The sequence below is a fragment of the Globicephala melas genome, chromosome 3 (genome assembly GCF_963455315.2).
Source record: "Globicephala melas chromosome 3, mGloMel1.2, whole genome shotgun sequence".
Classification (NCBI taxonomy): Eukaryota; Metazoa; Chordata; class Mammalia; order Artiodactyla; family Delphinidae; genus Globicephala; species Globicephala melas.
The window spans coordinates 161,902,012-161,924,441 of NC_083316.1; the positions used below are offsets into that span (position 1 = coordinate 161,902,012).

At 57.7% G+C, this 22,430-nt stretch overlaps 3 protein-coding genes across 7 annotated transcripts in view; 2 read left to right on the top strand and 1 right to left on the bottom strand.

Annotated features, from left to right (window-relative positions):
- Positions 1 to 10,520, top strand: part of NACC1 (nucleus accumbens associated 1) — a 20,136-nt gene extending 9,616 nt beyond the window's left edge. For 2 of the 3 annotated variants that reach the window (XM_030879899.3, XM_030879897.3), the window contains exons 2-6: positions 4,684 to 5,640; positions 5,727 to 5,900; positions 6,474 to 6,579; positions 6,685 to 6,782; positions 7,404 to 10,519. In XM_030879899.3, coding sequence (XP_030735759.1) covers positions 4,695 to 5,640; positions 5,727 to 5,900; positions 6,474 to 6,579; positions 6,685 to 6,782; positions 7,404 to 7,666 — 1,587 coding nt within the window. In that variant the 5' untranslated portion in view covers positions 4,684 to 4,694 and the 3' untranslated portion in view covers positions 7,667 to 10,519. Of the gene's footprint in view, positions 1 to 4,683; positions 5,641 to 5,726; positions 5,901 to 6,473; positions 6,580 to 6,684; positions 6,783 to 7,403 lie in introns of all 3 variants that reach the window. The other variant, XM_060297027.2, reaches the window with a different exon arrangement.
- Positions 6,789 to 15,483, bottom strand: STX10 (syntaxin 10). 3 transcript variants are annotated; one of them, XM_060297029.2, is made up of 8 exons: positions 15,239 to 15,483; positions 14,829 to 14,998; positions 14,563 to 14,657; positions 14,424 to 14,486; positions 13,381 to 13,488; positions 13,184 to 13,286; positions 12,988 to 13,082; positions 6,789 to 6,863 (listed from the first exon to the last, which is right to left on the bottom strand). In XM_060297029.2, the coding sequence occupies exons 1-7, from the start codon at positions 15,271 to 15,273 to the stop codon at positions 12,994 to 12,996; spliced, it is 663 nt and encodes a 220-aa protein (XP_060153012.1). In that variant the 5' UTR covers positions 15,274 to 15,483; the 3' UTR covers positions 6,789 to 6,863; positions 12,988 to 12,993. The 3 variants fall into 3 exon arrangements, with proteins under 3 accessions (XP_060153012.1, XP_030735771.1, XP_030735769.1); XM_030879911.3 differs by lacking the exon at positions 6,789 to 6,863 and adding an exon at positions 11,446 to 12,885 and having other exon boundaries at positions 15,239 to 15,481; XM_030879909.3 differs by lacking the exon at positions 6,789 to 6,863 and adding an exon at positions 11,446 to 12,885 and having other exon boundaries at positions 13,180 to 13,286; positions 15,239 to 15,478.
- A 1,021-nt stretch (positions 15,484 to 16,504) lies between these two features.
- IER2 (immediate early response 2) lies at positions 16,505 to 19,982 on the top strand. The gene has a single exon (XM_030879912.3). It carries the CDS (start codon positions 18,388 to 18,390, stop codon positions 19,057 to 19,059), a length of 672 nt encoding a protein of 223 aa, XP_030735772.1. The 5' UTR covers positions 16,505 to 18,387; the 3' UTR covers positions 19,060 to 19,982.
- The last annotated feature ends 2,448 nt before the right edge of the window (positions 19,983 to 22,430 follow it).

Consider the following 22,430-nt stretch of genomic DNA (forward strand, 5'->3'; position numbering starts at 1 on the left):
GGCTCTCCATCCTACCACTTCCCAACCAGCAGGTGACCCAGGCCGAGCGCCAGCTGCTTTCGACCTGTTTCCTCTGGAAGCCTGATCTGGCTCCACGGCTCCTCCCTCACAGCTGGTGTAGGTGAGGGGCAGGACCACCGGCCATTGTTCTTCTGAGTCTGGCAGCCTGGATTGGTGCCACGATCCAGGGGTGGGTCTCTAGTGGTCGCCAGTGGCCTCTTCCACCTCCCCCCACCCCATACCCTGTCCTACTTACAGGGGCAGCGAGGCAGACCTAGCACCCCACTCCCTGTCACTGCAGAGGGTGCGTGCCTGTGCACGGATTGCATCAGCCTTTTGCAGAAGTTGTGCCCCCGCCGCCATTGCTAGTTGAAGGCTTCAAAGCCCTGGGTGCTGGGCTCTGAGGCCCCATGGGGTTCACGAGGCCTGCGGACCCCAGACTGAGTGTCAGGTTGGCTCTCGCCCTCGGGAGCCCTCCTCCTTGCATCTCTTTTCCCTCCTGTTGAGAACCTTATCGCCCCCATGCTGAGCGCTCACCACAAAGCCATCCTGCACCAATTCCCGGTGAGGGGTCAGACCCTGAAGTCCAACTGCTTGGGACGGGGCAGGGCGGTGCTGTGATCACCACGCACAAAGTGGGGCCCTGCTAGCCTTCACTGTGGAGTGCTGTGAGCACTTTGGTAGCCTTCCGGAAATGCGTGCAACAGTGTCCGTCACACCGAGCACAGTTAGGAGGACACTTTGCAACGCCCTCCGTAGCCCCAGAAGCATCCACACCCATATGTGTACTGCCTCAGCCCCCTCCCCCCGTTCCCCCATGCTTCCCCACCCCCACCCCGCAGCTGCCATTTCCCAGACAGGAGCAGTCTATTCCTGCCTTGGTACACTATCTGACACGTTTACAAATATTTATTGACCGCCTCTCTCTGTTCTGATGAGCTAATCATGAGCAAATCTGCCAGCATGCCTGCCCCCTCTGGAGCTGACAGTCTCCTTGCGGAGTACCTATCTACACAACTTGTTTTTGACTGCGCTATGCAGCATGCAGGATCTTAGTTCTCCAACCAGGGATCGAACCCGTGCCCCCTGCAGTAGAAGCATGGAGTCTTAACCACTTGACTGCTAGGGAAGTCCCCTGTCTACAACTTTTAAAACAATACCCTGTCTCCCGTAGAGGCTCATTCCTGAGTCACTCACCCGCTTCTCTCTGTCCCCGCCACTGATGCTGGGAATTCTCCCAAAGCTGGTCTGGGCCCAGTCTCCCTTGCTCCGGGCTTCCCATTGCTCACTCTCAGACATTCATCCTCACCAGGCCAGGGCCCACCTGTCCCACACCCTGTGCCGCTTTCCAGCCACACTGGCTCCTTCCTGCCCAGGACTGTTGGTTGCTCTCTCCATCTCCCTATCTTTACCTCGCTCACTCAGTGACACACTCACCCCAACTAAAATCACGCCCTGTGGCTCCTCACTAGACAGTGAGCTACATGTGGGCACAACCAGTCCTCTTCAGGGCTATGTCCCCAGCACCTTGCAGTCCATCGGGTGGGTTGGATGTATACCTCCCCATTTTACACATAAACTGAAGGACAGAGAGGTGAGCGGCTGGCCTGACGTCATGCAGCTTCAGAGTGGGGCTAGCAGCAGAACCCAGGTCTGAGGGACTCTAGCTCCACCGCATGCATGTCCTGCCTTGGTCCTCCCCCTTGGGGTGTAAGCCTTCCAAGCCAGGGGTCTAGAGCACCCCTCCAGGGACTAGAGGCCAGGCAGCCTCTTCCTTGGCTGCCTCGGCCCTGGTCACTTGGGCCCTAGTACCCGGGGGGTCTTCTGTTTGGCAGCCTGGGGAGGCGGGTCAGGGCTACCAGGGCCCTGGAGGAGGCTCTCTGGGCTCTATCCTTTGCCTCCTCTTGGTGCCTCAGTTTCCCCTACCGCCTCATTCAGAGGCCCAGCTCTGAATGAGGCGGTAGGGGAAACTGAAGCACCAGCTCCTAGCCTGTCCGGCCCTTAGTTTGACCTCCTGGGACGTGCATGCTGCCGTCTAATTAGGATTTCCCTGTCTCTGCCTCCCCCTCCTGATTGCCTTTTTGTTTTTCGCGGTGGCGACAATGATTTTGATGAGGAAGAGGAGGGTACAGCAGAGGGGAATCATGGATTTCAGTGCCCAGACAGATCTGGGGGAGCCAGGACTCACCCTTGCCCTGAAGTGCACCTCTGAGCCCATGGGCGCATGGCCCCTTGTGTTCCTCCAGGTAGCCCTTTCTGAATGAACCTGGGTAGGGCCCAAGTCTTCACTGCATCCCCAATCCTCAGCCCATCGAGGCAGCTTAGAATAGACTGGTTAAAGAAAAAAAACTGAAAGATGCATGAGAGCTAACATGGGAGTGAGAGATGAACAGCTGGGGGCTCTAGTTAGTTCCTGCCTCAGGGCCTTTGCACACACTCTTCACCTTTTTCCTCTTTCTTCTCACCAGCCTGACACTCTGCTCAGGCCTCTCTTCTCACCCATACCTGCCCATTCAGGACGACTGCCCTCCACAACTATAGAATGGCAGGGGACTCAGTTTTACCAGTGGGGGCACTTGTAAAGCCATATCTTCCCCCAGAGCCCTTTTATGATTGCCCCCAGAGCATCAGACATGCTGTCCTCACCCGACCAGTTCTTCCTCCTGGGTTGGAACATGCACTGATGGAATAGGCTCTGATGCAGAAGGTCACACATTTGAGAGGTGCCAGGGCCCCCCAGGTGGTACTTCACAGGTCAGGATGGGGGTGGGCTCCCTGAGCAGGATCTCATGCAGTTCCTTAAATTCACATTTCTTTCTCCACCCACCCCTCAAGCACTTTGGGGTGAATTGTTTGTGGTGTGATTTCACACACTTTATTTTTTTATTTTATTTTATTTTTTAAAATTTATTTATTTTATTTTTGGCTGCATTGGGTCTTTGTTGCTGTGCACAGGCTTTCTCTAGTTGAGGCGAGCGGTGGCTTCTCTTGTTGCAGAGCATGGGCTCTAGGCGCGCAGGCTTCAGTAGTTGTGGCTCACGGGCTCTAGAGCGCAGGCTCAGTAGTTGTGGTGCACGGGCTTAGTTGCTCCGTGGCATGTGGGATCTTCACGGACCAGGGCTTGAGCCCGTGTCTCCTGCACTGGCAGGCAGGTTCTTAATCACTGCGCTACCAGGGAAGTCCCACACACTTTATTTTAAATATTATTTACTTTTGTAAATAGGTAATACATTCACCAGGTTCAAAATTTAAAAGACCCTAAGATGGAATTCCCTGGCAGTCCAGCAGTTAGGACTCTGAGCTTTCACTGCCAAGGGCCTGGGTTCAATCCCTGGTCAGGGAACTAAGATCCCACAAGCCGTGTAGTGTGGCCAAAAAAAAAAAAGACCCTAAGAATGTACATGGTAAGTCTCATCCCCAGTTCTACACAGAGGACATTAGTCTTATGGTTTCTTTCGTCCTTTTACAGCTTTATTGAGATGCATATACCAAGCAGTTCACCCGTTTGAAGTGTACAGGTTCAGGAGTTTTTAGTATATTCGGAGTTGTGCATCCATCACCACGATTTCTGAACATTTTTCACGAGGGCAAGAAGAACCCCTGCACCTGTTTGCTCACACTCCCCTAATCCTCCAAGCACCCCCAGCCCCAGGCAGCCACTAATCTGCTTTCTGTCTCTCATCGATTTGCCTGTTCTGGACGTTTCATATAAATGGGATTGTATAATATGTGGTCTTTTCGTCTGGCTTCTTGCATTTAGCATAATGTTTTCAGGGTTTATCCAAGTTGTAGCATGTAGCAGTAGTGCATTCCTCTTTATGACTGAGTAGTATTCCATTGTGGATTGACCGTATTTTGTTTATCCATTCATCAGTTGATGGACATTTGGGTTGTTTCCACCTTTTGCCTATTGTGAACAGTGCTGCTGTAAACATTCACGTACAGGTGTATGTGTGGATATATGTTTTCATTTCTCAGGAATAATTCCTAGAAGTGGAATTGCTGGGTCACATGGCAACTTCATATTTAACCATTTGAGGAACGGTTTTCCACAGCAGCTGCACCATTTCACATTCCCACCAGCAGTGTAGGAGGGTTCCGGTTCATTTCTCATCCTCACCAATACTTATCTTTCTTATTCTAGCCAGCCTAGTGGGTGTGGAATGGTGTCTCATTGTGGTTTGGATTTACATTACCCTGATGACTAGTGATGTTCTCATGCAGTTTCAGGGTTTCTCGAGTGGTCATTCAGTCATTCAGCAAATGGTGATTGAGGGTCACGTGCTCAGCACTGCAAACGCAGTGTGAAAAATCGGATGACTCTGCCTTCTTGGTGTCTCTATGCCTGTTACCCTATGTGTGTAGTGCTAGTGGTGGTTAATGCTCACGGGGGGCTCACTGTGTTATCTCATTTAATATTCAAGCACAGACGTGTGAGTATGCCTTTGCCCTCCTTTCTGCAAAGGGACGGCATAGGCCACCCCGGCCTATAGCTGACTTAGCTGATTTGACAGTCTGTCACAGAGGAAAGGCCATGCTGGGACAGGAGTGGGCGGCACCTGTGATTCTTACAGTCGTGGCAAATTCCACCATGTGGATGTCCACGCTCCCGTGTGTCTCCCTGCAGCGGGCTGAGTCTGCCATCTGACCCTGTCCCTCCGTCTCTCCCTGTCCCCTGCGCAGCCGCCGCCGCCATGGCCCAGACCCTGCAGATGGAGATCCCGAACTTCGGCAACAGCATTCTGGAGTGCCTCAACGAGCAGCGGCTGCAGGGCCTGTACTGTGATGTCTCGGTGGTGGTCAAGGGCCATGCCTTCAAGGCCCACCGGGCTGTGCTGGCCGCCAGCAGCTCCTACTTCCGGGACCTGTTCAACAGCAGCCGGAGTGCGGTGGTGGAGCTGCCGGCGGCTGTGCAGCCCCAGTCCTTCCAGCAGATCCTCAGCTTCTGCTACACGGGCCGGCTGAGCATGAACATGGGCGACCAGTTCCTGCTCATGTACACAGCGGGCTTCCTGCAGATCCAGGAGATCATGGAGAAGGGCACAGAGTTCTTCCTCAAGGTGAGCTCCCCCAGCTGTGACTCCCAGGGCCTGCACGCCGAGGAGGCCCCCTCGTCCGAGCCCCAGAGCCCTGTGGCGCAGACGTCGAGCTGGCCGGCCTGCGGCACCCCACTGCCCCTCGTGTCTCGCGTCAAGACAGAGCAGCAGGAGTCGGACTCTGTGCAGTGCACGCCCGTGGCCAAGCGGCTGTGGGACAGCAGCCAGAAGGAGGCCGGCGGTGGCAGCAGTGGCAACGGCAGCCGCAAGATGGCCAAGTTCTCCACCCCGGACCTGGCCGCTAACCGGCCGCCCCAGCAGGCCCCGGTGGTGGCGGCAGCACAGCCCACCGGAGTGGCGGGGGGGCCCGGGGCCGGGCAGCCGGCAGGGGGCGTGGCAGCAGCGGCAGGCGGAGTGGTGAGTGGGCCCAGCACGTCGGAGCGGACCAGCCCGGGCACCTCAAGCGCTTACACCAGCGACAGCCCTGGCTCTTACCACGAGGAAGATGAGGAAGAGGACGCGGGCGAGGAGGGCACAGACGAGCAGTACCGGCAGATCTGCAATATGTACACCATGTACAGCATGATGAACGTCGGCCAGACCGGTGAGGTGCCCCACCACAACCCCAAGCCTGGCCCCTCGCCCCCGCCCCCGGCCCCACCCCCAACACACCAATTTCGCCCCTGACAGCCGAGAAGGTGGAGGCCCTCCCTGAGCAGGTGGCCCCCGAGTCCCGGAACCGCATCCGAGTGCGGCAAGACCTGGCGTCTCTCCCTGCTGAGCTCATCAACCAGATCGGCAACCGCTGCCACCCCAAGCTCTACGATGAGGGTGACCCCTCTGAGAAGCTGGAGCTGGTAACAGGTGGGCTGGCCTCACTTGCTCCCTGAATTCCCCCTTCCCCCACCTTGGGCCTCAATGCCCTCTGGGCCAGCAGCCTGCAGCACAGTGCTTAGGAGCCAGGCTCAAGGTCCAACCCCAGCCCTGCCGCCCACTGGCTGTGTCCTGGGGCAGCTGACACCTCTTTGCATTGATACAAATCAAAGACTGGCTTGTAGCTTTCCACCCCGGAGTCTGGTGTAAGTGTGGGCCAGCATTGTTGGCCACATGGGAGTAGATCAGTGGCTTCATAGCGTGGTTTGAGGGTTGATCAACACGGTGGTTAAGAATTTGGCCCTCGGACTCAGGGTGTCAGGGTGCGAGCATCTGCTGCCTGTTCTTTCTGATGCTGGTGGTTTTGTGGGCAAGGGCCCCGGCACGTTGGGTGCCCTGTGGATGGTGGCGCCACAGTCTCTGTCCTTTCCTGAGTGTTGAGGAGGACGCTCTAAGTTGAGTGGTTGGGGCGGGGTGGGGGGGTCTTGGTTGGGCCCAGGACGGGGCTTGGCCGAGTGGGGAACATGGCGGTTTGCCCATCATCCTCTGGCTCCCCCCCCCCAGGCACCAACGTGTATATCACCAGGGCGCAGCTCATGAACTGCCACGTCAGCGCGGGCACGCGGCACAAGGTCCTGCTGCGGCGCCTCCTGGCCTCCTTCTTTGACCGGTGAGGCCCATGCCAGAGCCCAGATGTGGGGGAGGACGGGGTGCCCCATGCCCCTCACCACCACCACAGGGGGCCTGACTCCCCTCCCCCATACCCCTCGCCCAGGAACACGCTGGCCAATAGCTGTGGCACCGGCATCCGCTCTTCCAGTAACAACCCCAGCCGCAAACCGCTGGATAGCCGCGTCCTGCACGCTGTCAAGTGTAAGTGTCCACCTTTCTGGAGTCGGGATTGGGGGATGGAGGTCTGGGGCGGGCAGGTGGTCCTTTTCTCTGGTGTTGGCCCTGGTGGATGGGTAGGTAGGGTTTGGTATTAAGAAGGATTCTGAGGTTCAGTCTAGGCTTGTTGGGAAGAGGGCTGTGATTGGTTAGAGGTTCTTGGTTAGAGATTTCTTGAGGGGGTGGGTAGGACACTGAAGGAAAGCCACGAAGCCTATGGGAGGGGGGGTCTCAAACTTATCCTGGTCATCAGAGTGATGAAGTGGCCAGGCCTCAGCCAGTTGTCAGGAGGGAAGTCTAGGTTTTCAAGTGGAATCTCCCAGTTTCTGAATTCTGGCGAATGACCCACGTTTTTCAAGAGCACTGGGCCATCCCGCATCAAATCCACACATCCCATACGCATGGCCAAGCTCTGTCAGTCCTGGGCCCACTGATGTGGTGTAGCGTGCTGTCCGCAAGGCCTCAGTTTCCTCAGCTCCAAGGGGGGCATTCAGGGGTGCCATGGTTCCGGGGGGTGTTCAGGAGCAGTGTGGGGGCTGAGTGCCTGTTGGGAGGGTGGGAGGCCCAGGCTACGCTCGGCATGAGCTACCCATTCTGCCCGCACAGACTACTGCCAGAACTTTGCTCCCAACTTCAAGGAGAGCGAGATGAACGCCATCGCAGCCGACATGTGCACCAATGCCCGCCGCGTTGTGAGGAAGAGCTGGATCCCCAAGGTCAAGCCGCTTATGGCCGAGGGTGACGCGTACACCACCTTCATCAGCTACACGGGCAAGATAGAGCCGGACATGATGGGTGTGGAGCACGGCTTCGAGACGGCCAGCCATGACGGCGAGGCCGGCCCCTCGGCCGAGGAGGCCCTCCAGTAACCCCCACCGGACCCTCCCGCGGGGCTGTCACACTCCCCCTCCTGTCACACCCGCCCACCATCTTGGTCACGAGCTACTGTCTGTCCTTCCCCAGGACCCGCGGGGGGCACTGCATGCTCCTGGCCCCTCTGCCTCCCCGTCCCACCCCCTGACCCCAATCCGATCAGGGATCCGGGCTGGGAGAGGACGGCAGGTGGTGCGAGGTCTGCATTGCCTTCTCTAGCACACACTCGTGCACAGTCGGGGGGCTCTTGCTCCCCCTCTCCTAATCCCTAGCAACTGTCTCCCCACTCACCAGGCCAGGCACAGGGAGGGGCTGGCCTGGGGGACTTGGGAAGACCCCCTTCCCAGGCGCTGGGCCACCTAGCCGGAGCATTCCTCAGCCTCCGCCCCCCACTGCAGCCCCTTGGGGACTCACAGGGGCCCCGGGTTCTCAGGACCCCTCCCGCCACCACCTCCCAGTGCTTCCACGTTTCCAAAAGCGCCTTCCTGTCTCCCTTGTCTGTCCCTGCGCCTGGGGGCTGGGGTAGGCGAGGCCGTGAGGACTGCCCGTTTTACAGCTGAGGAAACTGAGGCTCAGAGAAACTCCATGACCGACCTAAGGTGGCGGGCGGTGGCAGGCCCAGCGCCCTTCTCTTCCCCCACCTGTGCTCAGCCTCTCTTGCCGCCACCAGCCCCCTGGGGCCTGAGAGGGGCAAGTCCTGAGAGGGGGCCCTTGGGGGCAGACCGAGGGTCTCTGAGAATAGGAGAGGTTTCCGGGGCTCGCAGAAGCGTGTGGGTGTGCGTGTGTGTGTGTGTGTGCGCGTGCGTGTGTAGAAGTTTTGCTTTTAAACAGATGAAGACGTGAGAGGCAGTAGGACCAGGGGTGGAACCCAGGGGAGCAGGCTGGGGGGTGCTGCTGCCTTTCCCTCCGTTCCCCAACCCCCACCCCCCACGGCAGGGCTCCCAGCCCCCACCCCCTGTACATACTTTTTAAAACATTTTTTTAGCTAATGAAATATTGAAGTATAAGATTCCTTTTATTTTTCAAACCAACGGGACCGTGTCTGATGTCCCCTTCGGTCCTCGGGGCTGTGGAAGGCAGGACGGAGTGGGGAGCCAGGGGCAGGCTGAATGTGCGCGTGTGTGTGGAGTGGGGGTGCGCGTTGCCGAGGGGGGGACCCCCCCAGGCCCCGCTCTGCCTGGGCTCCCGTGGGTCTGGCCGGCTCACACTCAACCCCAGGGCCTCCCCCCAAGGGCTACATTGCAAGGGTGTCCCTGGTTTGTCCGGTTGGCTGAGTCCAGCTCCTGGCAGGGCCGGGTCCGCTTCATGGTTAAAGATTGTTTGCAGAATCTTCTTTTACCATTCCTCTCTTTCTATCCTTGGCCTAGCTCCACGAGTGGTTTTGTGTTTTTTTTTTTGAGTTCTACATGTAAACTCAGAGGGTTCTTTTTGTTTTTTTAACTCCCCCCCCCCCCGCACGCCTCCCCACACATGCTGGGTGTCCATTTCTTTGCAATTTCACATTTTTGTCTCTAGCCCTGGTTCTCACCGCCTCTGTCTCCCCCGCAGTCTGACTAGCCCGTTGCTCCCAGCAGCCTCTCTCTTTCCAAAGGCAAGGGGATTACAGGAGGTGGGGTGGTGGCCAGCTGGACCACTGGGATCTGACCTGGAGGCCTGCCCGCCCCCCCCAGGAGCCCCTGCCAGCCTGCGGGGAGCGGGTCCTTCCTGACATCTGCTTGCTGCCAGGGGCCGGGGGGTGGGGGTGGGAGTGGGGGTGGGGGTGGGGTCAGACCAGCGGGGCCCTGGCGCTCTGCTTTCCTGGCCCAGCCCCAGTACCTTAGCCCTCAGCCGGTCCGAGTGCGTGGTGGGGGGAGTCGACAGCCCCAGCTAAAGCACAAGCACCTTAGTCGCACCTCCCCTGCCCCCTCATCCTGGCCTCGACACCCCACCCCAGCGTAGATCCCAAAGCACAATATCCTGGCACTCGGCAAGCTGCCGGGCCGACCAAGGCCGAGGGTGGGCTGGGGCTCCAGCCAGACCCCAAAGGAAGCAGGAGTCCCCGGGCGCTCCCCTCCTTCCAGGCCTCAGCGGGGGCCAGCTCTCTGGGACTGGGGTCTTCTCCCTCCCCACCCCCTTGTCCTGGGCAGGCCCCTGTCCAGCCCCTCCTCGCCTTGTCCTCGGGTGGGGCTTGCCCCGTCCCTCCTCCGAGCCCCTGCAGCACTGGGTTGGGTGGCAGAGCCCTCTTGTTTCAGGGACTCCAGGAGGTGCCCCTGGCTCCCTGGACTGTGTGTATAGGTCTGGGGAGGGGGCGGGGGAGAGGGGCTGGGCAGGGGCGCAGGGGAGGAAACTCCTCACCAGGAGAGCCAAAGACAGGGTTGTGCCTTACCCCAGGAGCCACCCCTGCGCCCTCCCGCCCTGCCCTCCCCGTTCTTGGGCGGCCTGCTGCTTTTCCTGCTTTCCCTTCCCCTGGCCCTGCCCTGAGCTGCATGGACCCCACAACCCCCCCACCCCCCGGGGCAGCCAGGAAGGAACATGAATGGAGGATCACCGACCAACGCAAAAAAGACTATGGGGGCCCCCCTCCACCTCCCCCGGCCGCCCATTCACCCACGTCTCTTTCACGCAGGACAGACCACCCGCCCTGTCCGCGTGGAGTGCCAACACCCTCCCTGCCCTGGGCCGAGCCCCTCCTCCCCGGGCCCATAAGTGAGATTGCACATTAACTACTGTAAGAAGAGGAGCCGCACTGGGAAATGTGAACCATGAGAATATCAGTGATACTGATGAGGAGAATAAACTAAACGCCTTTGTAACAGCCCTGCTGCAAGCTGCTCACTGGGGGCGCGGGGTGGTGGGCCCCCTCCTTCCGCAGAGCGACATCCCCATTCCCCAGGGCTTCACACTGACAAATGCAGTGGGGGCCTGGCTTGGGGTGTGCTCAGAACGGCCATGCCAAACGTCATGCCTCAGAATGTCGGCCTGAGGGGAGGGCCCTCTTTAGGTGGGAAAACAGCTTCCAGCAGCTTCCAGGTTGCCCCAGTATGTACAAACAACACCCTCCCTAGGCTCTTCCCTCACACGTGTGGGCCCTAAATCCTGCATGGGTGTCCCACGGGAGCCCCTCCAAAGCTAGAAGGCCAGCTGCTCCATGGAATTATCTGTATTACAGATCCACTTGCTGCCCTTCCATGGTATTTGACACTCCCAGCCGCAGAAACGTGTCCTGAACGTAAGCCCACGCCCTTCGCCCCATCCCGAGCCACTGCGTCTGGAAGGAGCACTAAAGTCAGAAGGAACACTAAAGTTGGGATGGCAAGCCTAAAATCAGCCGGTGGTTGTTTAAAATACCTGGAAGAGGGACTTCCCTGGTGGTCCAGTGGTTAAGACTCTGCGCTTCCACTGCAGGTGGCACAGGTTGGTCAGGGAACTAAGATCCCACATGCTGTGCAGGGTGGCCAAAAAACAAAAAAAACTGGAAGAGCTGTAGGGCCCTGAGGATATGAGTGGGAAAATGTTCTAACAACCGAAATAGAAAAGATGCAACGTGCCCTAGGGTCCCATTGATTCAGAGGTATCTCAAGCAGTGTGGGAAGACTACTGACAGACCTTAGGGATTCCATCAAATCAAAAGATCTTTGCTGGGGAGGTGGACAAGGGGTTTCATTTCCGCCCAGTCCAGGTCTCACCACCCCATGATGATTGGAGGGAGCTCCAGACTTCCTTGGGGCAGATGATTGAGGGTGACTCAATTCACAGGGTGACTTGGGCATGCTTCAGTAAGACCAGCCCCCTCTGGAGTCCTGAAGCCCAGCTTCAACCAACAGAAAGCAGGGGTTTGGGGGAGCCAACAGCAGCATCAACAAAAATCCTCAGGTGACTCTGGTCCAGAGTCACTTCAAGTAACAGGAAGTCTGCCTGTCTTAACATGTAGGCAAGCCCAGGTAGGTGGAAACACTGTCAGACTCCCAGAAGCACATATTTTTAACCCCAGGAAGACTTAGAACCAAGTGTAGAATGGATCAAGACAACCTGAACCACAGCATTAGTGGTAGTGGTTTTGCATTTAAAAAATAAGTGTGTGTGGGGGGGGGAGAGCAGAATTCCCTGGCGGTCCAGTGGTTAGGACTCTACGCTTCCACTGCAGGGGGCCTGGGTTCGATCCCTGATCGGGGAATTAAGATCCCAAAAGCCACATGGTGCGACCAAAAAAAGATAATCTGAACATATTTGGTTCTCTTTGACAAATCAGCCTAATGGAATGACAGACATCCTTGTAAGAGCACTTTCCAATGTATAAATGAGCGACTGAGAAGGGTGGGCCTGATGCCTGATTACATAATGCTCAAGACGGAAACATCTAAGACAATAAGTTAAGATTCACAGCACTTACAAGTTTACCTGGCTTATAGGAATCATTTCTCCTACTCAGGAAGGCTCTATGGCAAAGCCCTTAAATTGACAAATGCTTTCTTGTTAGAGTGACCAGGTGTATGAGGGAGCCTAGTGGTACTCAGAGGCCCCTCGGAAGTGACAGCTCAGTTCCACAGCTAAGGGACTCACCTACCTACCTTAGACAAAGAACAAGCAAAAGACGTTTAGGCTGAACTTCAAAAACTCAAGAAGAATCAGTGTTTGGAATTTCGATGGTAATAAAATTATCCATCATGAAATCCAAGAAATAAACCAGAACAGTCTTTTCTGCACCAAATATCAACCATTGAAATCCTTAACACACACATGCACACACATGCACACTTGGCCCCAGCGTGTGCAAGCAGGGGGCTTAGAACAGGAGCTCCCATTCAGGGACAGCCACAAGTTCAGATCGACACATCATACGATACAAATGTATATAACAAAGGCTGGGATTTTATTTCCAAGTTGACACATGTAGAAGGCACACGGGCAAAGCGATGGCTTTGGGGCATGGGAAGGAGAGATGGGGAGGGGCGTGTCTGAGGTCCCCCTACCTCCACCACCCCCTAAGCACACTTGAGACAGAACCAGTGGTGGGGGCTCCCACCCAGGGCCATGAGGGTCCTACTGGCTCTGGATGAAGCCTTGGGACAGCTCCCCAGGCATGATCCCCCTCCTCCCAGGGGGCAAGGCTCTGCTGAGCCCCCCAGCTGGAGGGACCAGCTTCCTGGGGAGAACCAGGATCAGAGAGAGAAGAACAGGATGAGGGCCAGGAGAAGCACCCCCAGCAGCACCACAATGGCACACCACTGTCGGCGGTCTGGGAGCAAGAGGGTCAGAGTTCACAGAGGGGAGGCAGCACCACCCACAACCCCCTCCCCCCACTGCCGAATTGCCCCCCCCCCACCTCCACGGGACTCACCACTGGTCATGTGGGATACTTTGGCCATCTTCCTGAGGACCCCATCCATCCGGGACTGGGTATGGTCCATCTCATGAGCAAAGGTGTCCAGCATACTGCCGAGATCAGGAGGTAATCAGCCCCTGGAGGGTCTGTGCACACCAGTGCAGCCGGCCAAGGGTTCCTGGCCCACCCCCGGGGTCCTGGCCTCACATGCCCTGCTCATTTAGCTCCTCCCCGATGCGGCCGGACATGTGTTTCAGAACCTGGATACTCCCAGACACCATTTCCAGTTGTTGGTCCTGCTGGTCCATGATCAGCTGCAGGTTGGAGGGGTGGGAACTGCGGTCGGCAGGGAGCCCTGAGCTGCCTGAAGGCTCCTCCAGCCCGGGGCCTCCAGCCACCCACACACACCTGCTGTGTGGCCTGCTGCTCTTCAATGTAGCGAGAGGTGGTTGAGACCACACTGGCGTCCAGCAAGTCGCTGGTTGACTTCAGGGTGGCTGGCTTGCCTGTCAGCATCTGTGGAGGCCAAGACCACAGGCTCAGGGAGGGTCGCCCACTCACGGCAGAGACAGACAAGGTTTGTGGCAAATTTAGATGGTGGTTTGTCAGGAAGGCAGTCTCTGGAGTGGGACGGCCTGGGTTCCTCAGAGCCACCACTTACTAGCAAGGTGACCCCGAGGCCATATCACTTGACTTCCCTGTGCCTCAGTTTCCTCATCTGTAAAATGGGGAGAGCTATAATTCCTGTTTCCTGAGGATGGAATAAGGATTTAATGAATTAATCCAGGGAGAACACTTATTATCCTATAAACACATGTATTTAAGAATTGAACTTTAATACCCAAAGCAGCACACATGGAAGGCATGTGGACCCTGCTATAGGACTCCAAGCTGCTGCAGACCTCAGCCCTCCACCCTCCCAGACCCCATGTGGGTTTAATGGGTGAGGTTGCTGTTTACAACATGCAAGAACGAACACACAACACAGAGGGAAAAGGTGTACAGACAGAGGCAGCAGAGAGACTGCGCACAAAAGGCATGAGTGGGTACACACGTGGGGCACGCACACCCACAGAGGAAAATGGTGTGCATGCACAAGGCAGGTGGGGATCCACTCAGAGGTCAAGTTCAGAGAGGTCAAGTGCATACACAGATTAAAAAGGTAAGCATCAAATCCTGAAAACAGTAACACAGAGAGCTAAAAAAAAAAAAAAAAGAAAGGAGATAGGCCACCCCCCCCCCCACAGGAAACCAGTATAGACCCACAGGAGAAGGCAGAAGAGATTATACACACAGAAGGAGCTCACATCCAGAAAGAGCAGGCGGGTAGACAGCATGGAGACAACTGTGCACAGAGAAGATGAGCACTGACACAGAGGGTGGCTTGCACTCCAAGGGGAGGGTCACCCCGAGAGACAGGGGGTGAGGATACTGGGTCGGGATGCCTTTACCTCTCTATTATTCCTCTCCATGAAGGCTATGGCTGCGGGGCTGACCATATGGTCCTTCATTTCCTAGGGGTAAGGACAGCATCAGAGAGTAATGATACCCTAACCTCCCCACCCTCACCCCACTGGAAACTCTCTTCACCTGGACTGCTTCCCGCATCCTCTCCACAAACACCTTTCTCTCCTGCAGGTCTCCGGCTGGGAGCTTGAACTTGCCTGGGTTGGCTTCCACTATGCGTAAGCCGCGAGTCAAGAGTCAAGGCCAGAGCCCGACAGAACGCCCTCCTCTGCCTCAAAGCCCTCAAACACCTCCTAGGTGTCCAGCCTCCCCGAGGGCTGGCTCCCACGGCCCACTGCCCCTTCAATGGGCTCTCCCATGCCGCCCTCCAACCCCCCCCCCCAGGATATCGATGGTCTCCTCCAGGTCCTCGAGGTCCCACTCGATGCTGCGCAGGCCATTCCGCAGCTCATTGGTCGTCCAGTCCAGCTCCTCGCGTCCGACCACCGCGCCCTCATGCAAAAGCTCACACCACCGCTGATAAAGCCCGCGGGCCGTGTTCACCGCCTTCTGCACCTCGCTGCGGGCAGGGGCACAGCGGGCGCGGCTGGGGGCAGGCGGTCCTCCCTCCCACCACTGCGCCCCCAAACGAGCTGGGGACTCAGGAGACCCTCATATCCCACTGCGTACCCCTCCCACACGGCCACGGGGCGATCCCGACGGCGGTGCCCAGAATGCCTGACATGCTCCGTATGGCTCGCGGGCACTGGCTGGCAGGGGGACAGCACACCCTCTGTCCTCCCCCATCGCTGTCACTCACCCTCGGACTACAAAAAACGGATCTTCGAGCGACATGTCACGCCCCTCACCCGCCCGAAGCCAAGCCCCCTCCCCTCTCGGCCTGGGAAGCTGGTTCCCTCCAAGAGGTGCAAAACGAGCCGTCACCCCCGCCCCCGTCACGTGACCACTGCCATCATTGAGAGCTGGGCCGCCAGGAGAGAAAGAGAGGCCTTGGCAGCCCGAAGTGCGGAAACATCCGCTCTCTCTTTCGCCATCTTTGTTGTGGGCAGAGACGGCTTCCTGTCTGCACGTACCGCCCCTTCGCGTCCTGGTCCCCGGAGGTGTCCTAGTTCCGTCTGGCTGGGTTCGACTCAGAGCTCTAAATCCCTCGGTTCGAGACCCAACCTCTCGGATTGTTGCTGCGCAACCTGTTTCCCTTCCGGGCAATGTAAATAATAATAGTCTCCTTTAAATCAGGAGAGATTATGGCTGGGGAAGGGGCTCATTCAATTTGTAGATCATCTTCATGGGCTCCCTGAGCCTGCACCTAGATCCTGTCCTAGGAGATGGGAGATGAGAGATGGTCCCAGCCCAGGGTCGGGAGTGGCAGGTTTGGTAAGGAGTATTGGGAGAGGTGGTATCCCCACCTTCCCGCGGGGTCAGGGTGAAGTGTGGGGAGTTCTGCTGGACTCTCTCCTCTTTTTTCCTGCGGAGGAGGGACGCCTCGAGATCGCCCTAGGGCGGGTTGGCCGCGAGTGGGGGCCCGGAGATGCTTCTGGGGGGTGAGGTCTTTCTGGGTGCGAGCCTGGGGGTGGTGGTGGCTCTGAGGATGATCTGCAGGGAAATCCTCTGCTTGTGAGGAGGGGTCAGGAATGTCTGGAGAGGGACTCATAGGGTCGCCACCTGTGTGACAGAGCCCTTCTGTGTAGGGTCTCCGGGAAAGCACTTTTTTTATGGGGGCGGGAGGCAGCTGTCGGCTGAGTGGGGTCCTGATCTCTGGAGCGGGATGTCTGAAGAAGTCCTCGGAGGGTCGCCCCCGTTGTGTGTCAGAGATAGCGTCTGGGCTGGGGATGTCATTGTGGAGTTTCGTGGGGGGGGAGGATGGGGGTGTCCTCAGCAGGTTGCCGTAATATGTGGCAGGATCGTTGAATGGGGACAGTTTTGGGAGAAGTCTTAGAAGAGAGAATAATTGTTGTTTTCATGTGCCGGGGTTGGGAGTGGGGGACATGAGCATGCTCCAAATGTGAACGAGAAGAGCAATTTTTTGGCGGAGGGGCAGGAATACATGAGAGGGGGCCTGGCAGGGTGTCCATGGGGGGGAGGGGCGGGGACAGGAATGTAGTGGTCCTCAGGGAGTAGCTGCTTGTGTTTGCAAGGTCTTTGTGTAGGTCTCTGGGAGATGGCGTCAGTGTGAGCCCTGAGGTGGCCCCTACCTGCCGGCAGGGGGCTTTCCGGAGGGGCGTCACACCTTCCTGGACTCCGGAGGGAAGGAAGCGAAAGTTTCTTCTCGCTCTCCGCGGGCCCCCCCCTGGACGCCGCTCCTGAAAGCGGGGGCTCCAACCAGCTCTAGCGGCTGGGAGAGGGAGAGCGGAGGGGGCCTGCCAGGAGGGTAAGGCACCACCCACGCCCGCCCGCTGGCCCGGAAAAAGCCGGCTGAAGTCTTGTATAGAGATCCTGGCCCCAGTCCTTATATGGGCAGCCGGAAGCGGCTAGCGCGCATGCCCTACGTCATTACTTCCAAATATAGTTGTGGAAGTCTGGCAGATCTAGTGGCGGGAAGGTTCGCGCACCAGTGCGGGGGTGTGTGTGTGTGTGTGTGGCGGGGGAAGCCTCCCCTTAAAGGGCCCGCACCACGAGTGAATGGAGCTGTTCGAACAATTCTGCATTTTCTGAGGAACTGGAATTAGGTTTTCTTGGAACTGTAGTGCGTAGCGGAAGGTGGGGCCGATGTTTTCTATCTATCTGCTCTATCAGTGCGTGGCTCAGTTTCTAGGTCCTATCCCAACTCCGCCTCCCGGGAAGCAGAGGCGGAGAACGTCTGCGTCGTTTGGGGGACCGCAGCCACATGTTCACTCGGGCTGTGTTGCGGCCGGGTCCTCCGCCTTACGAGCTTCACGCCCATCGTGGATTTCGTGCCAACGGAAACTGGGGTGGCGGAGGGGGGATGCTCAAAGAGGAGCGCAGAGATGGCAGCCTGGGCTGCGCTTGTGTCTGCAGATGTCCGCCGCCCGTGTAGTGGGCAACTTTGCCCTAGAGCCAGCCAGCGTGTCCCGCTTTCTTAACTGCTTCCAAACGAGGGGAGTGACGGGGGCTGGCGGACGCTGGAGAGACAGGAGAGCTTCAGGTTCCAGTGGTCCCCTTTCACCGCCGTGGCTCATTTATTCGTTTAGCAAATATTGGACGAGTCATTCTGCCTCGGTTTCCTCACCTGAAGAAATAAGATATAACTACCCTCCGCGGAGTGGAGGTGAGAGATCAATGAGATGTTTGTGAAAGGAAAGCCTTTAGCGCCTGGCACGTAGTAAGAGCTTAGTAAGTGTAAGCATCGTTATTGATTAAAAAAAACAAAAACAAGACATTAATTAGGCGCCTGGTAGATGCTAGGCACAGTTCCCACGGGGGATCAAACAAGACATTAATTAGGCGCCTGGTAGATGCTAGGCACAGTTCCCACGGGGGATGTATCAGTTAGAACCCAAGTCTTCCCGGGTGCGAAGGGAAACGTGCTGCCTACGACCCGCAGGGGTCTCCAGATGCAACCCGTGGGTGGACCCTGAGCCCCACCCACGGCGCCTGTCCCCTGGGCCCGCGCGCGGGTGCAGTGGGGGGCCCTGAAGAAGCAGACCACCCCGAGAGCTCAGCTTGGACTGGGGAACGCTCCTCCTCACACGAGTTCGGGTCCCTTTTCTTTGCTCGGTAAATTCCACCCTGTCGCTTTAAGGAGTCTTTCGCCTCAGAGCTGTGGAAAGCCCGGATGCGACTTTCTGATTGGGCGGGGCGTCTCAGTGACTTCACTTGAGGTACAAAAGGGCCCGGGTGGCGGGCGCCGGGGTAGAGCGTCCTGGCAGCGTCTCGGCGTGGGTTGACTTGTACAGAGAGGCGTGAACGAGCGCCTTGTCCAGTGTGCACCTGCCACCTGCCCTGCCCAGCCGCGTGTCCCCGCCGCCTTCGCCCCTCAGTCAAGCAGCTATGGAAGTGCAGAAGGAGGCGCAACGCATCATGACCCTGTCGGTGTGGAAGATGTACCATTCGCGCATGCAGCGCGGTGGCCTGCGGCTGCACCGGAGTCTGCAGCTGTCGCTGGTCATGCGCAGCGCCCGGGAGCTCTACCTCTCGGCCAAGGTGGAAGCCCAGGAGCCCGAGGTGCCCTTGCCGCCCGCCCGCTCCCCTGACCCTTGCCTGCACCCGCCGCGGGAAGCGGAAGCCGCAGCAGAGGTAGCGCCCTGCGACGGTGAGCAGCCCTCTCCGGAACCCATGGACACGCAGGAGACACCGAGAGCGGAGGAGACCCCTGCCCGCAGTGCCCAGCGCCCCGCCAAAGTCAGCCGCAAGCGGCGGAGCTGCAGCCTGAGCGACGGTGGGGACGCTGCACTGGTCCCGAGTAAGAAAGCCCGCCTAGAAGAAGAGGAGGAGGAGGAAAGGGCCTCTTCGGACGTCCTTGATCGCCTGCAGCCCCCTCCAGCGCAAGCGGAGGGCGCATTCCCCAACCTGGCGCGTGTCCTGCAGAGGCGCTTCTCCGGCCTTCTGAACTGCAGCCCCGCCGCGCCCCCGACGGCGCCGCCGGCGTGCGAGGCGAAGCCGGCTTGCCGCCCGGCGGACAATATGCTGAACGTGCTGGTGCGGGCCGTGGTGGCCTTCTGAGGGTCCGTGAGCGGCGCTACCAGAGCCCAGAGCGCGGGCCGAACCGTCGGCCAGAGTGAGCAGACCCAAGGCGAGGCCCACCCCCGGGGGAGCGCCCGTGGAAACCGTGGAGAGGGGCAGCCGCCCTGGCTGCCGAGATGCCCTGAGAGGGACTCTACCCACGGGGTGCCGTCGCCACATGTGTGCAGCGGCGACACCAAGAAACCTGAGCCGTGGGCGCGGGCGTCTTCCCCCAGACCTGCCGCGCCCACAGGTGCTGTCTTAACGGACTGGGATATGGACCTTACGCTCTCCTTCTGGGACTTGGAGAAGGGAGCTTTGGTTCTTTAAACTCCTCAGGGTCGTACTTTATTTTTTACTGGGGGCTGTGCTGCCCTTTCAAGGTTTTTCAATAGTTGGTGTTTGCGTTTCCAACCTCAGAGAATTCCAGGCACTTCCCTTCCCCCTCCAGTGACATACTTGTGCAAACGGTCATCGTTGCGTCATGGGCAGACGTGGGGAGCTTCCTGTTGTCTTGCGTGGGTGTGAGGCCTGGGAGGAGGATCTGGGGTGTGGACGCCCAGGGGAATGGGAGGAGGGCGGCCTGAGTCACTTCGCCTCCGCGTGGTGTGGGTTATTGCCCCGAGCCCCTACGCCTTCGGGGGCAGAGGGCAGATCAAATTTCAGGTTAAAATTTTTCTCATCTGGTGTGTTGAGAGGTGGGAATATGTTGATAGTCTCAAGCTTGAGCCTCCCTCAGACCTATAGACACAATCAACCCAGACGTTCCTGGTATGAATCACGGAAATGGGGGGAGGGGGTTCAGAGCGCTGTAAAGCTGAGCTGGGATCAGTTGCTGGTGAGACTGGGCCAGTTTTGGGGGAGGGGGGTTCTGTTTACCTTTACTGTGGTGGATTCTGTTAACTCCATCTGTCTGGCCTTTTTGCTAGAAATGCCAGATAGGAAAATAAAGACCATTTGAAGAAAAAGTCTGTGGAGCCCGTCTGGTTTTCTTCCCTGGTGGGGGAGGGGCAGGGTTAAGGGGTCAGGAGCTGGCTGGCGGCTTGCTGGGGCCCCAGAAACCGGTCTGACCGGCTACCACGTGGGCAGAGTGGGCGGGAAGGGGCCGGGCGCCTTTTCTTTGCCAGAGCACTGAGTGCTGATTGCCTGGTGCTCTGACCTTTCCTTAACCCTCTCACGTTTGGGGGTTCCTTGGACATTCTCCTGTATTTCTGGCTGGGTCAGAGTGCTTTCCGAGTTCAGACGTTTGGGGGATACTTTGGGTACTGTGCCCGCAGCAGAGTCGGGGGACCACACTTCCTTTGGAGACTTGAAGGATGTCTCCCAACAGTCCTCCCTCCCCCCCCCCCCCCGCTTGATTAACTGAATCAGCAGGGATCCCACAACTGGGGTAGAACTGAGGTGAGCTTTGGAGCACACTTTATGCCCAGTTCCAGTCCCTGGCGGTATAACTGTGGTTCAGGCTAGGAGGTGTGCTCCCAGCCTCAGTTTCCTCATCTGCAAAGTGGGCCTCAACAGCTTCCCTGCGAGGCTGTGGGTTTAGAAATTCCCGTGGGAGCGCTTGTTTGCTTTGGCCCCACCCCATCCCCATGTTAGCCCCCCAGAGAGGAGGAACCCCTCACAATTTCCCCAGTGCTGGTTTAGGAGAGCGTTTGTAGATGTTGCACTGGGACTGGGGGGTGGGGGGTGGGGGCTGTTGGGAGGACAAAGGAGCCGCAGGTGCGGGCGGTGAAGGCGGCGGGAGGCGCCGGGAAAGCTCCCGCCCCGCCTCCAGACGGCAGGCTCCGCCACGGCTGGCCTCCCGAGACCCGGGGGACCTGACCCCGAGGGTTGAGGGAGGAGGGCGCGGGGGAGGGGAGGCCCCGCCCCCGAATGCCCGCCCCTGGCTCCCCTCCTGCGTCGTTCACTCATCGCACTCCCTCCTCCCTGCCTCCCTCAGGGGAATCTCGCCTCCACCGCAGCCCGTTTCCCTCCCGGGAAATGTGAAAGACTTTAGTGCCGCCCACTCGGGGGACCGACCCACAGCTCCGCAGTGGGATGCTGGGGGACTGGAGCCCCACACCCCTCGCGGTAGCTCAATGCGTCCGCGTGGGGGCAACTCCCTCGAGAACCTGGCCCGGCCCCGGGAAGTCCCCGGCGGCTGGGGAGGGGCATCACTGCGCATCCTGTCGCAGGAACCGCCGGGCGCTTCCTTCCACGGGAAGCTGCTTGGCCGACTCCCGCCCCCGCCCGGGCCGCCTGGGGGTTTCCGGTACTCGGTCACTGGGGGCTGAGGGCTGGAGGTGATGCTGTGGGAGACAGGCCAAGTGCCCCTCACATACATCCGCTTAACGTATACCCTTCCCCAAGACCCCATTTCACCCATCAGAAGAGACAAAATTGAAAATTTGTCACAACAGTCGACACTGATGAGCCATGGACTTTCCACGCCATTACATGGCATTGGGTTATTGGGACAAGCCCTCTGGGGAATAATCGATTGGACAATAGCTGTGAAAACTAAAACTGTCACAGATCTCATAGCCCGTGGATCCCCACGGAACCTCAGGCCTGGAAAAAGAAGTTCCAGAAGGGTATTCACTACAGCATTGTCCAAAATTGGCACAAATTGGGGACTTCCCTGGTGGCGCAGTGGTTAAGAATCCTCCTGCCAATGCAGGGGACATGAGTTCGAGCCCTGGTCCAGAAAGATCCCACATGCCGCGGAGCCACTAAGCCCATGTGCTACAACTACTGAGCCTGCACTCTAGAGCCTGTGAGCCACAACTACTGAGCCCGCGAGCCACAACTACTGAAGCCTGCGTGCCTAGAGCCCGTGCTCTGCCACAAGAGAAAGCACCACAATGAGAAGGCTGCTGACCGCAACTAGAGAAAGCCCGCTCGCAGCAATGAAGAACCAACACAGCCAAAAATAAATAAATTTATAAAAAAGCACATACAGCAGATATTCACTACTATATATAAAATAAACAGCAAGGACCTACTGTATGGCACAGGAAACTATATTCATATCTTGTAATAACCTATAATGGAAAAGAATTTGAAAAAGAATATATATCTAGGGACTTCCCTGGCGGTCCAGTGGTTAAGACTTCGTCTTCCAATTCAGGGGATGTGGGTTCGATCCCTGGTTGGGGAGCTAAGATCCCACATGCCTCAGGGCCAAAAAAACCCCCATAAAACAGAAGAAATATTGTAACAAATTCAATAAAGACTTAAAAAAAAAAGGTGCATCTATCTATGTCTATATATATCTCTGAATCACTTTGCTGTACACCTGAAACAAACACAACATGGTAAATCAACTATACTTCAATTTAAAAAAAGTTGTTTGTTTTGAAAAAAATAATAAAAGCACATACAGCAATACA

Coding starts and splice junctions, on each gene's coding strand:
- IER2 (XM_030879912.3), top strand. CDS start 18,388: ATGGAAGTGCAGAAGGAGGCGCAACGCATCATGACCCTGTCGGTGTGG.
- STX10 (XM_030879909.3), bottom strand. CDS start 15,273: ATGTCGCTCGAAGATCCGTTTTTTGTAGTCCGAGG. Junction 14,999..15,238: donor CCGTTTTTTGTAGTCCGAGG/GTGAGTGACAGC, acceptor CCCTGCCCGCAG/CGAGGTGCAGAAGGCGGTGA. Junction 14,658..14,828: donor GGACCTGGAGGAGACCATCG/ATATCCTGGGGG, acceptor CTCGCGGCTTAC/GCATAGTGGAAGCCAACCCA.